Raw genomic sequence first — 14,425 nt, forward strand, 5'->3', positions numbered from 1 at the left:
GTGGTGGAATGGTTTCAACATTTTAACATCACGAAATTTAGCTTTTTTTGACAAAACGTGCAAATTTTTTCAATTTTTTTGACATTTATTTTTCATTTTTCACGTCTTTCCTGACCCAAGGGCCTGAAAACATCCCCAAGGGTTTAATAATAAGTTACTGAAAGAATTTTTTTGCTTGGAATAATTTTCAAAATTTATGAAAAATTTTACCAATTTTTTTTTTCATAAAACTGGCATTTCAAGTTTTTTGAAATTTTTTGAAATGTTTTTCAAGATTTTAATATCCTCAATTTTTAAAAAATATAAGCAATTTTTCAAGTTTTTTAAATCTTTTTGAAATTTTTATCATTTTTTCGGGCACCAGGCTCCTAGGGACCTCTTCCAAGGTTTTACGATGAGCTGTCACATACTTTCTAGAGCTAGTGGAATGGTTATCAACATTCCACTCCAGCTTTTGCAATTTTTTGATAAAATTTTTTTAAATTTTCGGAAAATTATCATGTTCCAAGTTTATGGATTTTTATGATCCGGTGAAACTATTTAAAGCTTTAAATAGGGATACTGGATAGTCTCTTAAGACAATGAGATGGTTTTGAAGTTTTTATTATCTTGAATTTTAGCAAGATTTTGTTAAAACTTGAGACTGGTTTCGAAATTTTTGAAAATTTTTGTCCTTTTCTGAGTTTAACGAGCATTACTGGCCAACAAAGTTTTTCAAGTCTTGCAGATGGGTTACTTGACATAACTCCAGAGACAAAAAATAGTTTTGAACATTTTCACTTCAAAATCTGGAAGCTTTTTAAGTTTTGTATTTTGGAAATTTTCAAAATATCAGTTTTTTGTTTGATTTGTTTACTAACAAGGTTTTAAAACTAAAAGTTGCAGAGTCCAATCAAGCAAAGCTAGCCTCACTAAAACGTGGCTAGATACTGATAAAGCCAACCTCTCGCCGGTCGTTTGAGAGCATTTCGCCCGACGTTAGTCGGTTATGTTTTTTTTTATAATTCAGCGAATTTGATTTGTTTATTCGCTGTCCTTTTAAAAGATCTTTTAACAATTTGTCCGACTCATAACAGTGCGAAACTAATAGTTTGGAACTACACGTTTGGAAGAATTCTCCTAAAACAACCAGTTTTGTAATCTCATCAACAAATTTAACAAACACCACAAATTATTTAGTCCGCAAAATTTTACCTTCAAACCCTGCGTTTTGCAAGTTTAATTGCTGTCGAACGAAATTTGAAGCAATTATTGTAAACGTTATGGTCTATTTACGACTCGGGGAGGAGTATTGGAGAAGTTTTTGTCTCTATCAACAGTTTTTTATTGAATTTCAACGCATGAAATGAAAGGCGTGCGAAAAATTGGAGTGGTTTGAGTTAAACAAAACTGCACAGTGGTGTTTATTCTTTTGGCTTTTTACAAGAGAGCAATAAATGGAAGATTGAAAAATTTTCCTTGAAGAGAGATATTTTTATCACGTGCTGCATTTTCAAGCAGTTTAATTGTTTTCAGTTCATCGGTTTGAATGGGGGACTAAAAAAAACTTTCACTGAGTTTTTTTTAGTTTATAGAGGTATAAAATAACCTATGTTACGTCACTTGAGCCCTTTCCCCGCCCCTGACAAAAGCAGGCTGCAAAAGATTCAAGCTCCCACTAATCGTTCGAGAGCAATTCTTCTTACGTTAGTCGGTTATGTTCTTTGTTAATTTGAATGATACAATTTGAATGTTACATATTGTATGATTCATTTAAAAATCAAAATCTGGTTGAAACAGTCGTTGTTAAATGGTTTGGGGTGAAACGGTGGGAAGTTGTAACCTTGCGAAAGCTGCATTCTGGAAGCGGAGTATCATGACGAATACAACCAAGAAGGAAGAAGCCACTATCATGGCCACTATCGCCAGAACACTCGCCAGTGCCGCGTCACTCAGCAATTCTGTAACAAATCAACTGACATTTATAGACTACCTTAAAGTCTCGACACAAGCAAAGGTTTCAAAAGCAATAAGAAGTAATTCAACGGGAAAACACAACTTAAAAAAATCAGATAATGTTGAACTTAATGAAGAGAACACCGGCACGCAAATGACAAATGGATGCTCATTTTAGTGTTTGTAGTTTTCGAACGTTCTCTTGCGTTGCAAATTTATGGGACTTATATAATCCAGTTCTAAAAAAATGGATATTCAGTTCTAAAAATGGAAATCAGTTCTAAAAAAAGTTAATTTCAAAATTCTGTGGAGAGAGGTCAATGGCCAGAGTTCAAATTTAAAACATAAAGATACAAACAGATGCTTGGGTTTATAGGGAAAAAACGTTCACATTCAATTAACAATCGATGCTCAATTGCACATTCTGGCGTTTTTAGAACGTTCGGTTGTTTCAGCTCTATAGGGAGAACTGTAGAGTTAGCTCAATAAATTTGAAGCAAGCAAACCCTGGATAAACCTGAAAACATCCAATTGAGCATCAATAATGTCATTTGAATGCCAACGCTTTTTGTCTCCTGGGTAAATTTGTGTGTAACTACATAATTTTAATTTTAAACTCTTCAGTTGTTTTTGCTTATTTGTTTATGGGACATAAAATATCGAGTCCAAAAAAATTGCTACGAGCGCAAACGTTTCAAAATGCCTGCCAACCATGCAATAGCATTACAGTATGTTGTTGTGTTAAATAAAACTGCAAAAAAATATTTCGCAGCCCAAAAATTAACAAATGACGATAACAATGCAAAACGAGGTTTGAATCTTGGTTTTACAAAAAGGTCGACAACATTCCATTCTACAAAGTTTAAACAAAAGTCAGGATTAGAATTTTTCAGCATGTAAATTCGTGCGACAAAAAAATAAATGTATCAGTTTTGAGCTGGCGTTATCAATACGTATACCTGAAAAAGCAGACAAAAAGAATTTCTAGCTTGCAAAAGAAGTCTTTGAATTCTTACTGGCGTCAAACTAACACCCATTTAACAAATCAAAAATTCTATGAAACCGCTCAAAAATTCCCATTTATGAGCTACAAAATTGACTCTCTGAATTGACGATTTCAGCAAACTAAGCACTTAAAAGAACCAAGTCTAGTATAGCGCCTCTAATCAAACGTAATACTCACTGTTCTTTGACTTTACCCCGTTTTGCAAGCTCAAAATGTTTGAAAATTGTATGAATACACCTTATTAAAAAGGCAGCAGCAATCCAAAAACCATTTGGCAAAAGAGACATCAAACAAGAAAAATCAGACACAAAAATGGTACCAAAAAACCTATTGTGCAGAATATTTAATATTTTTATCGCTAACGGAGTGTTTCGTTGTTCTTTAAGCTTTAAGATTTGCTCAATTTGATTTGCTCCATCGTAAACGGATTCAAGATTTCATTACGCCGTAAAGGCAGATCTGAATTGCTTTTGACTAATTTTGCCCTCGTGGAATTCGGTTACGTTAAATTTCGGAATATAGCATTAATCCTTTGTAGCTTAAACTTCTAAAAAATGATTTTCCTAGTTTTTGTGCAATTGCATTAGATTCAAAAATGGGATCCGGTTGCCAAGTTCGGTAACCCAATTCCATAATTTGGTAATCAAAGTACACGTTGTTAAAATCCACAATAAGTTTTCCTAAATTCCACGGTTTTGCAGCTAATTATGGACTTAATTGTAATGGATAGTAAAGCTTCGCTAACTGATTATTTTTTTGTGTTAAAGTTTTGAGAGTTTGTTTCGAAATTTTAAGCTGCGGGACTTTTTGGCAATTTTTTTTACTGAAGTTGTTGAAAAATGAATCGCGTTGCGCTCAAAAACAAAAAAGGATTTAAGGCTACCGGTTTTGCAGCCTGGATTCTGCTGTTTTAAAGTTTTCTGATTTTGTTGAATTCTGTTTTTAATACCCTTCTAAATGGCCAGCTTTTGAATCTAACCCAATTCAGCAAAGTTCAATTAAATCCCATGTATAAAAGTACAAAAAAAAATTATATTCTCGGTCAAATTTGATTGAGGTTTTTCTGGACTGCTTTTGCTTTGTAATGTTTGTTCCATCGTAAACGGATTCTTCTCTAATTTGTCTTGAGCAGGTTTATCTTCTCTATCATGGTTTATCAAACCAATGCGTTTTTTGCATTGATGGTATTCCATGTGACTCTGACTACCCGGGTCGAATGTCCTTCCTAAAATCCTCCCATTTTGTTGTAAGAGTGGGGGGTAATTCGTCTGTGTGGGGTAAATTGATGTAAGAGTGTGGGGTAATTTGTTCAGAGGGGGTAAAATGATGTAAGAGTTGGGCTGCAATGGGAGGACTTTTGAGGAATTACCCCCCCCCCCCTGACTAAAATTGCCATGTAAGAGTGGGCTGCAATGGGAGGACTATAGCCTAATGATAAGTTGGCCTAACGTTACAATTAACATGTACTGCGGTAAAAGAGTGTGAATTATCAATAGTCATATCTCGGGGGGGGGGGGTAGTTCGAAGGGCGGGGAGGTGGCTAGTTTTCTCTACCTTCATCTTCGGAGATTGGCTGTGCTGTTGCATTCTCTGGAAGGAAGTTGACCCGGATGCTAATGATGCCAGCTAAATTAGAGCTGCTTCCAGAGCTTCTCTTTGAACGATCGGCCGAACACCCAGGAAGCCAATCTGTTGCATAAACATTAGGTTGAGTTTTGAGTTCGTTCTTTTTAGACAGGTAAATTCAAATTTTATCAATTGCATCAAATTCTATATGCTTATTTCTGTTTGTCGGAGCGAGTGAATTAACTGCTTGTTTTCATTTAGCAGTAAACTAAAACTATTAGAAACAGAATTAGAAAATAAATTTGTCGTGATAACCAACGAACGCACTTTCAAAACTGTCGCTCAAATATAGTTTATCATTGAGGCAGTTAATATTTTTCACTAAATTTTTGAACATGAGCGTACATGCTATTAAAATACATTCAACCATTTAGCGTTATTGAAGCTACAGTTTTTTGGACAATTTTTTATACTTTTTGAGCGGTAGAAAATAATCAAAAAAGTGTACGATCATCTTGATGTTCATTGTTACCAGCAATTCAAAATGTACTCAATTCAATCCAAATATCTGTTCAAATCAATCTACTTAAAACTACAAATACAGTTACGCGACGCGTGACGAGGTATTTTTTCATGAGTCTACAAGACATATTCATTTTGAATCTATAAAATCTTAAGTTAATTTTGAACCGAAACTCCTCATCTACCTCAAGAAAAAAATCAGCGTACATTGTAATAAAGGATGGGTTACAATGCTGGTGGCCCGAATCCCATTAGTAAACCCGGACCCTAGTCTTATAGTAAACCAGCACTGATCCATGATATTCTTATTGTAAAACGCTATATCAGTACTGATATAAGTGTTTTTGTTCAATGATTTCGCAGATTAAGCTCAGAGATCATTTTTTTCATGAATTTAGCCTGGCTGGATCGGCGGTTTTTGGTTGCTTCCTCTGTTCATACAGAAATCATAATGGAATTTTTGAACAAATGCTTAAACTTTCAATCGGTGCACAAACATGATTTTTGAAAACGCGGGAAATTGGCAAAATCGAGGATTTTGCAGACGAAAACCAATAAATGAGAGGCAAAACCAGTGCAAAACAGCTAGTACTATCACAAAATAAGCATTCACGTGTTTCATCAGTATAATAGGGGAGTGCTTTCATCGCTAATGCTTTCATGGATAAAAATTGCGACATTTGGTTTTGGTCTCGGCCATTTAGAAGTTAGACAGAAGACAAAGTTTGTAACTTAGTTATATTAGCCTCATCCAAAACGCAACCCAAGTCTAGACCTGAAACTTATGGAAAGATGTGAAAGTTTCCAATGGGCGCTGGTAAATATTGAATTAAACTAACTCTTTCCATAAGTCCAGCCAAGGTTTTTATTCGTTAAAGTCTTTCTATAGGCATTTTGGGTTAAGCAGGGTTTTTAATAACTATCTAAGCTCGAGCATACTCTCTCATGAGTCGCTCAAAAATCATTTCAAAAGTCTGTTTTTTGCAAATTCAGATGTTTAAGAAAAATTCTCCTTCTGTACATACAGAACAAGCACCGGTGAAAAATTGAACAGCACTGCACCAGAGTAGTCCAACTTAAAATAAATGAAAAACTGCAAAAAGACTTTATTATTTTCGCAATTCTTAAGATAAAGCAGTCATCGCAGCAGGACTACATTGCAACAATATTTGATTGAATGAAACTACGTAGTTTAATTATATTGGCCTGCTTCTCATTAGCAATGATGAAAGTGTTGTTATTTATTTTTCCATTCTAAATTTATAAATTATCTTTTAAAAATGTGATGCAGATTATTGAATAATTGTTAGTACTTCTAAATCGTAAAAAAGATGAAGGAGTATGTATGGTATAGTAACTACGCCATAAGTATCATTTAAAAATGCACATAGAATATTTATTGTCCTGGATATATTTTATTGTTCAGCCAAATTCCAGAATTTTCATTGTCAAGCCAAATTCCAGGACACGTTTTATTTTCTAGTCACGGTTGTTTTAGTTCGAGTACGGCTATTTTAGTTCCAGTCAAACTCGTGGACATCACGCAAAGTCTAGACAAATTTTTTCATGCTAAAAACATGTCGAGGACAGTTGTTCATGCCTTAGTTTGAACTAGACTAGGTCTAGACTAGGGAACAAGTTTTCGCAATAACGATGATCATTACAAAAGATTTAATTTCCTCTTGAGCGGGTCCAGTTTTTAATCTTCCAAGATCTTTTAAGATTTATACGCTTTCGTAGATATCTTGCATGATCTGTTTTCGATCATGCTTAGCTAGAATTCAACTTAAAAAATCCACCGCAAAGTTAATTTCTTACAAGTCGGACTCAGTTTGTTAAATTTGCAGTGAAGTTATTCAATTCAGCTAATGGCAAAATTATGTTTGCAATTTTTTTTGCAAAATTGTCAAACTCTGATTCTTGGCCTTTTGAGTGAAACACATTTAAGGATTTCATTTTTAATCTCTATCCAAAATTTTCTAATTTTCCACAGCAAAGACTCACTTTGAATTTTTATGGTGAAATTTTGGAAACAAAAGTTTAGAAATCAGATCACCGAGAGAAAGCATTTAACGACGTCAATTTTAAAAAATTTTATCTTTCAGAACTGATTTTGAATCTGGGCAGTGCTGAAAACTTAAAATATTTCAACTATTTATATCTTTAACTCTGAGAAACAATTGCTTTTTTTCAAAAACAAAAGTAAGGGCTTTGTTAAGAAAGGTAAAATGTTTATCCTACGAAAGTATTTTTTGTTGTTACGTTTAAAAGTATTTCATCTATTTAGTTCAAAATGTCACAACCAGCTAGTGCCGCGAGAGCTGTTGATTTGATTTCCACAACAAAATTGGAATTGCAATTTCTCTATGTGTCAAATGATCGTGCCTCATCTTCAATTACTTCTGATATACCTTAATTACCTTAACTTCACCTCATTATTCAAAATAACTTTTCCTGTCGTAACGCAGAAAATCAAACCAAAATGACATAAAATGTTTGGTATCTTTGTTCTTAGAGGAAAGAAAGCGGTTTATATTTGGTCACTTAGATTGGGTTATATTCGGTTTTCACATGGAAAAAATGTCGGTATGTTTGGTCTCCTGGGTTCGGTATGTTCAAATTGAAACCATTGAATTCTCTGATTCTTTCATAAAGAATTTTAATTTTTTTATAATGTGATGAAATGATATGATGCTTTTCTAATCAAGGACTCTCAAACGTACCCCTTCGAGGCAATTTTGTAGAAAAAAAACCCGAAAACTAATTGACTTTCGGCATTTATAAAACCAGGTGAACAAACATTCCACGTTTTTCTGTTTTTCAATATAAAAATTTAACAGACTTGCTGAACATGGTTGATGATTCAGTTCATTTAATCGCACTCACTGAGTTGTGATATGACCATGAAAAATCAAGTGCTTGTCTTTTTCCCATTGTTTCTTGTGGTTTGAAACCAGACATATCAACGATTTCTTACTACTATAAACACACATATCGAATCTGAGAAATCAAACATACCGATTATTTCTCACGTTTCAATCTCGAACATGCCGACAATAGCGAAGAAAAAAAACATAAAGGTTTTCGTCGTTTTTGTCTAACTAAAACCAAACTTACCGATAGTTTTCTTACTTTAAAAAGCGACAATTTCCGGACGAGAAAGTTGGCTCCGGGTCAGTCGAATTCAATTTATCGTTTCCGTTTTTTAGCGCATATTGAAAACTTTAGTTTTAGGTCACACGACAAGTTGGGTGCTGAAATATTCTTTTTTCGATATAATTGTTTATTTCTAAGCGTAGTACATACCAGTAAGTTTATCGAGACAGTATCCTTCTGTCTTGTCACAAATCTCATAATAGCAAAAGTAGTATGTCTCATCTAATGCCTCCATTCCCCTGGACCTGTTGACAAACTTGTGAGCGACGTAAGTAAATCTAACTGATTGCATATCGTTCACCTGTCCCACCCACGTGAAATCAGTGTCATCCGCGCACCTACATGTGAAGAATTTGTAGGGTGATTTCTGAACCAATTAATAGAATAATAGGCAGTATCCATCGTAAGCATCAAATATTTTGGCTACAAAAAATATCCAGCCGTATGCTTACGTAATCAGCATCCACTTTTGATTTTGTTTTAAGTAAGGTTTTATAATTTTGAAAGTATTCTCAAGGTAATTTTACTCATAATCAGAATCTTAAATTAAGACACCCTCCTCAGGGTGGGGTTTCCTTTAAAAAAATGCTGGTGTCTGTAAATTTTTGTTAGCCTGTAAAAGTTAAAAAAAATGCAAATTTTCGAATCAATTGAGGTTTGCGTAGACTGATTAAAGAATGGAATACCCATTACAAAATGGTATCAAAAAGCTACGTACAGCTCAATATTTTTGAAAAAAATTGTCAGAAACAAAAAAAAACGAGTTATATTTCGAACTCAAACCCTAGTCGAAAACAAAAATTATATTTCAAGAGCTTGTAAGAATATTGCAATTGCAAGACTAAACTTTTTATTTTAATATTGAAGCGGGATCTTGCAACCTTATCTTCTTTGCAAGAACAATTCTGCTTGAACTAAGCAAAAAGGACTGAAATATTAATTTCAAGATATAATTAATTTCTTCTGACCAAAAATGGCAACATGAACTTGTTCTGTTTTTATGCACCAGCCTTTTATTTTTTCTCGTTTCGATTCTAAATTTTGGATATTAATATTTACTTGTCTAATGAAAAGTTAATCTTGCAAGATTCTTGCAACACCAATTTTGTCTTGTAAGATCTTGCAAGACTAACTTGTTTTGCAATATCTTGCAAGTTTAACTTTGTCTCTCGAGATATTGTACAATTTCTTTCCTTCGGTTCGATCTTGCAAGATTAATTTTTGTTCTCAACTAGTGAATCATATATCTATCTACTAACACGTCACTTCGCCTGCAGTCTAAGAATGTCTAGTAGACTATTTTTTATCATTTTTCTTACAGGTTTCTCACGACATCTATATCAGTTTCCTTCCAATTTTCCAGCACTTTTCAATATTTTCCTGAAAAAAAAACTGTCTGTTTTTCTAATTGTTGCTTCTAAACTGCCCATCAATTTTCACCTGCTTTCAAAACCAGACTTTATGCTGGCCACTCTATTATTTTTTACTACTTTTCTTGGAATAAATTGCCAACAATCTTTGATTTAAGCACACTAACATTAAAACACTGAAAACATGAGATCTTGAAAGGGCATCTTTTTTCTTATGATTCTATGTTGAGTATTTTTTTGGATCTGTGCCCGTGGTTATCCGACATTGCGAAGCATGACAACTTGCGAAACAGTATAAGAACAAAGCGGTTTAATCATCTGTTTCGCTTAAGCAGAGAAAACAAGAATGAAATCCCTGCTAAAACTCAAAATTTCACGCCACGCTATTTTGACCTCTACCGCAATTCTTACTGAGCGCCAATTGTGCCTAAAGAGTACAAATTTTGAGTGTAGGTTTTTGGTACCATAGTATATAACCTTCTGCAAGCATGAAGAAACAGTTTTAAAAATTTGAGATGGCTATGTTTACCCGTTAGCCATAATGGAGACTTTGTCTTGGTCGTAAATGTCTGATGAGGGGGCAGCCCAGCACTCGTCCAGGTAGATACCCAACTGAGTGTCACCTGTATCCAATTTGGCCTCAAATGCCAGTAATGTGCTCCCGTCTTCAACGTACCACGGGTAAGTGCTGCAACATAACACGGGTCGAGGTTTTGGCGAAAATTAATGTAAGAATTGCGGTGAATTGTGGTGAAATAAAAATTGCCGCAACGCGCCCTCATCTTTTAGCGATGAAAACAGTAAAATTGATTTGCGGATAACAGTAAGATTTGCGGTTTTTGGCGTTAAAAATTTTTATTTTCAACCTATTCATCGGAATTTGTTCCCAAAAAATTGGAGCACAGGTGTTCAAAACTGTAAACCCTTGCATGTTAACCGCTTCGACTTCACTGCGCCACCTGCCACTTGCTTCTACGATATTTCTTTCAACTTGTATCAGATTCACTTTGAGGAAAATATGTTCTAAAATTTTGTAAGATTTGCGGTTTCTATCAGTGAGATTTCCATTTTTACCGTTTTCACCATGTTCAGGGCTACAAAAATGCATTTCATAAATAAATTTCCTTCACACCGAAATTTACCTCAATTTAGTTTGTGTGGTATAATAATTAAGACGCTTAAAGTGAGAGAAATGAGAAAGCGACTCAATTATAAAACTCCTTAAAAGCAACTCAAATCAAGGTGAAGTTTTTTAGGTACATGTATTCAGATCTCGAAAGTAAGCGAGCGCATAAAAGTCCGACAGCGAAGAAATTCGCTTCCGAGATTAATGAAGAATGGCAATGTGTTCGGTGGTTTTCGCATTGTCGCTGATTTCGGGCAAATTAGCGAAAATACGAAAAACCAACGAAATGGAAAACAGTTTCTTATCTAGCATCAATTAATATTGACAGGCTCCCACAAGCCACCGGCCTGTCAATTATGACTAGAATATAATTGGATATTGAGATTAAGCTATTTTGGCTTTATATTTTTTCAATTGAAAAGCCATCTTGTTGATTTGCTCAATTTCATTATGAAGAATTGAAATTCTTTAGCCTGCATCACAGATGAATCTCTCAAATTTGTGCCCAACCGTGTATCATTAGACTACTTATTACGAACCAACTTTCAAATGCACGACATCAAGCGAGATTCATGATCTTGGATTCCATCGATTTTTTCAATGAAGAAGATCTGAGATTTTTGAGAACCACGTTGCGATTTGCACGATCTGGCGTGGTACAAATAAAAAAAGTGTTAACGGAACAAAACGGACAAAATACTGAAAATAATAAAGCAAGTGTAAATTGAATCTGATGCAGAAACAGAAAGAGTTCATGAAAATTTTTCCATTAAAGACGCACAATAAGTAATTCAAGAGCTTGACAAATTTTGAGCTTGACAATTATATTTGTCAAGCTCTTGAATTACTTATTGTGCGTCTTTAAAAATTGCCATTCTTCATTAATCTCGGAAGCGAATTTCTTCGCTGTCGGACTTAGACAATATCGTTATAATATATTCATTTCATATATCATTTTATCAATATTATATTTAACTAAAAAAAATAATCCTGAAAGTATTGTTAATGAAAGTTAATCGAAAAAAATCTTCCAAAAAAATAAAAATTACTGAGTATGCCATTTTTTTAAGCTTTTAACTGAAAAAATGAACTTAGACAGCTCTGCATAAAAACGTCTTGATCTACTTTAATTCAAAATCTTTTCTTGAGGAGACCGGCAGTTGCTATCAGCTGGACCCCTTGGTTCTGATCAAACCCATCAGATTTTCAGATGAAGTTCCGATCAGAATGCTGTTTTATTGTTGTCTCTTACCCGAGACAACAAAAGTCAGTAAGAAAACAAAAAAAACTGGAAAAAAATGTCGCTTGAATGGGTCTCTGGTCAGACTAGTGTGCGCTCGAATCGGCCTCTGATCAGACTTGTGTGCGCTTGAAATTGCCTCTGATCAGACCGTCCCAGACCAAAGTGACCTCTGATCAGACCGTCCCTGAACAAAGTGGCCTCTGATCAGGCAAGTTCCAGACCATTGTCCAGACAAAAGTGCGCTCGAAGCCTTTTCCAGACCATGTAATTCGAGCGCACCGGGAACATGTGTGCGCTCGAAACTCGTCTGATCAGGGGTCACTTCGGTCTGGCCACCTCGACCTGGGCGTCTTCCGTTCATATGAATTTTAAATAACCATAAATCGATTTAAATATGACCATAGACAATAGACCATGACAATACAACCATAAACCATAACCATAAATCTATGCTAAATGTGAGAATTGAAAAACTCTTTCTGTCTCTTTGAGATTACTTTTAAGTCGAAGAATCTAGAATCTTGAAATAACCCTCCTAAAAAATATTTAAAAAATCTTTAAGAAAAACTTAAATTTTCTGTACACTAATTATTAAACCGAACGTTCATTCAGAAGATTGCCTGAGGAGCTGTTGAAACACCTTACAGAATTCTTGCAAAACTTGAATCCGCGAATGACGAGGAAACTTCTTAAAAAAAGGTCCGAGAAAATTTAACTCACGTAACAACTTGCGAAAAATCATCACTCTCATACAGCAGCAGAGATACATTAAATGAGCCAACAGCATCTACTACTTCCGGATCAAAGAATTCAAGTTCGGTTCCAAATGCCTCCGACACTCGATAGTTACACTCCAATGTTATAATGTGAGATCTGGCATTGACATAAGCCAGATTTGATTCCGGAAAGTCAATGGATTCGACATCACCGTAGAGGACAAACTGTGTGTACCTGAAATGAAACGCTGTTATGATACTAAAGTATAGATTACGCGACTGTGATGATTTCATTGAGATAATCAAGCGTTAGTGGTTCAAGATATAAGCCAGAATTTGCGACAGACTTAAGAAAAGTATCGTAACCTTGGTTTAGAGACACTTTGCAAGCTCAGAAATGCTGATAGTTTTCAAATCTGTAAGAAAATATGGTATTCTAGAATCTTGCACTGCAGAGATCTGAGATTTCAGGACTTGTACATGCGTGTTCCGAATGAAGTGCGGCTTGAACAAAAGCTGTACTAGATAATTGAATCGCTAAGTTTCAGGGTTAATCACAGCTGGTTTCGATCTATACATCTAGTGCTACTATTTAGAGATCTCAATCATTACGTCTTTTAGCCGCCAGACCACGCGTCCTGATTCGTTTTCAGTTCTGTTGAGTTGTATACCTGTTTAAATTACTCCTAAAAAATCAGCTTTTACCAAGTTTGCCGGCTAACCTGATGGTTCCATTTTCAGAGAACTCCTCTCTGACAACCCCACAGTTATTGTACTCGAAAGATGCTTCCCAAGTTTGCCCAGTCTTAGTGAAACTGCAAGCAGGATCTTTCAGGGTCAGATTGGCCGATGAAACACCTGTTAATATCAATACCCTAGCTGATGTCTCACCGAGAAATAACGTAAGAAATGCGACGAGTTATTGTGAAATAAAATACCTCCCAACGCAAATCACCTGTCTGTCGCGGCAAAACACCTCCCACTTTCTCAGCAAAGACCTCGACTTATAAAAAGACTTAAAAATTCTAGTTCGATGGCCCTAATTGTTTAATCGCAGTCGAGCTTTATGTTTAAAGTCGAAGAAAAAATTTTAATGATTCAAGCAAAAGTCTTTTTGTTGGCCGATTAGGGTCGAGCAGAAGTCTTTTCATAGGAATTTATGGTCGAGCATGGTTTTTCACCAATGCTTACACTGTAGCGAGCAAGTATGCTCGTTTTTACGTTACAACGCTGATGAATCACTGATTAATCAGAAATTTGTTTTTAATTTTAAAAAACAATATCTCATAATTTTGAAAAGAAAACTGCAAGAAAAATTTTAGATCTTAATTATGTTTTGCAGAGAAGCAGTATTACAACAAGCTACCTAGTTTAATTCAAGCGGAAAGCAAGCTCAACAAGAGTTTTTTCCTCGCCTCAACTCATGTTTTGGCAATAGCTGGGTCCTTTTTTTGTAATTCGGTATTATTTCGAGTAGAACAAAATGGGCCCTGCAAAAGTCCAGTCGAAATAATTTATACCGAGCAAGACTCTAGTGCGAGTCGATTAACAGCCGATTTGTTAGTTCAGGTAGAGCTATGTCGGTTCATGCCACTTTTTGCTGCATGTTTTTTTATAAGTCGATGTCTAAACTTGGGCTACTTCCCGGACTTAGTAGCCATTGCAAAACAGCGCTGAATAATAGAAAAAACAGCATGTTTTTTATACGGAGCATTATTCTGGGTCAGGTCCCATTTTACAATTTATAGACTATAAATTTCGCATTAAATTTATTCGTCTGGCCTT

General features: G+C 35.0%; 1 protein-coding gene across 1 annotated transcript in view; it reads right to left on the reverse strand.

The window, feature by feature from the left end:
- The window catches only part of LOC142352004 (uncharacterized), a 174,955-nt gene that overhangs the window by 948 nt on the left and 159,582 nt on the right, over positions 1-14,425 (reverse strand). The window contains exons 9-14 of the mRNA XM_075404320.1: positions 13,363-13,498; positions 12,645-12,875; positions 10,085-10,243; positions 8,336-8,523; positions 4,496-4,630; positions 1,823-1,940 (exon numbers count right to left, since the gene is read on the reverse strand). Coding sequence (XP_075260435.1) covers positions 1,823-1,940; positions 4,496-4,630; positions 8,336-8,523; positions 10,085-10,243; positions 12,645-12,875; positions 13,363-13,498 — 967 coding nt within the window. The remainder of the gene's footprint in view (positions 1-1,822; positions 1,941-4,495; positions 4,631-8,335; positions 8,524-10,084; positions 10,244-12,644; positions 12,876-13,362; positions 13,499-14,425) is intronic.

The sequence above is a fragment of the Convolutriloba macropyga genome, chromosome 13 (genome assembly GCF_964194025.1).
Source record: "Convolutriloba macropyga chromosome 13, txConMacr16.3, whole genome shotgun sequence".
Lineage (NCBI taxonomy): Eukaryota > Metazoa > Xenacoelomorpha > Acoela > Convolutidae > Convolutriloba > Convolutriloba macropyga.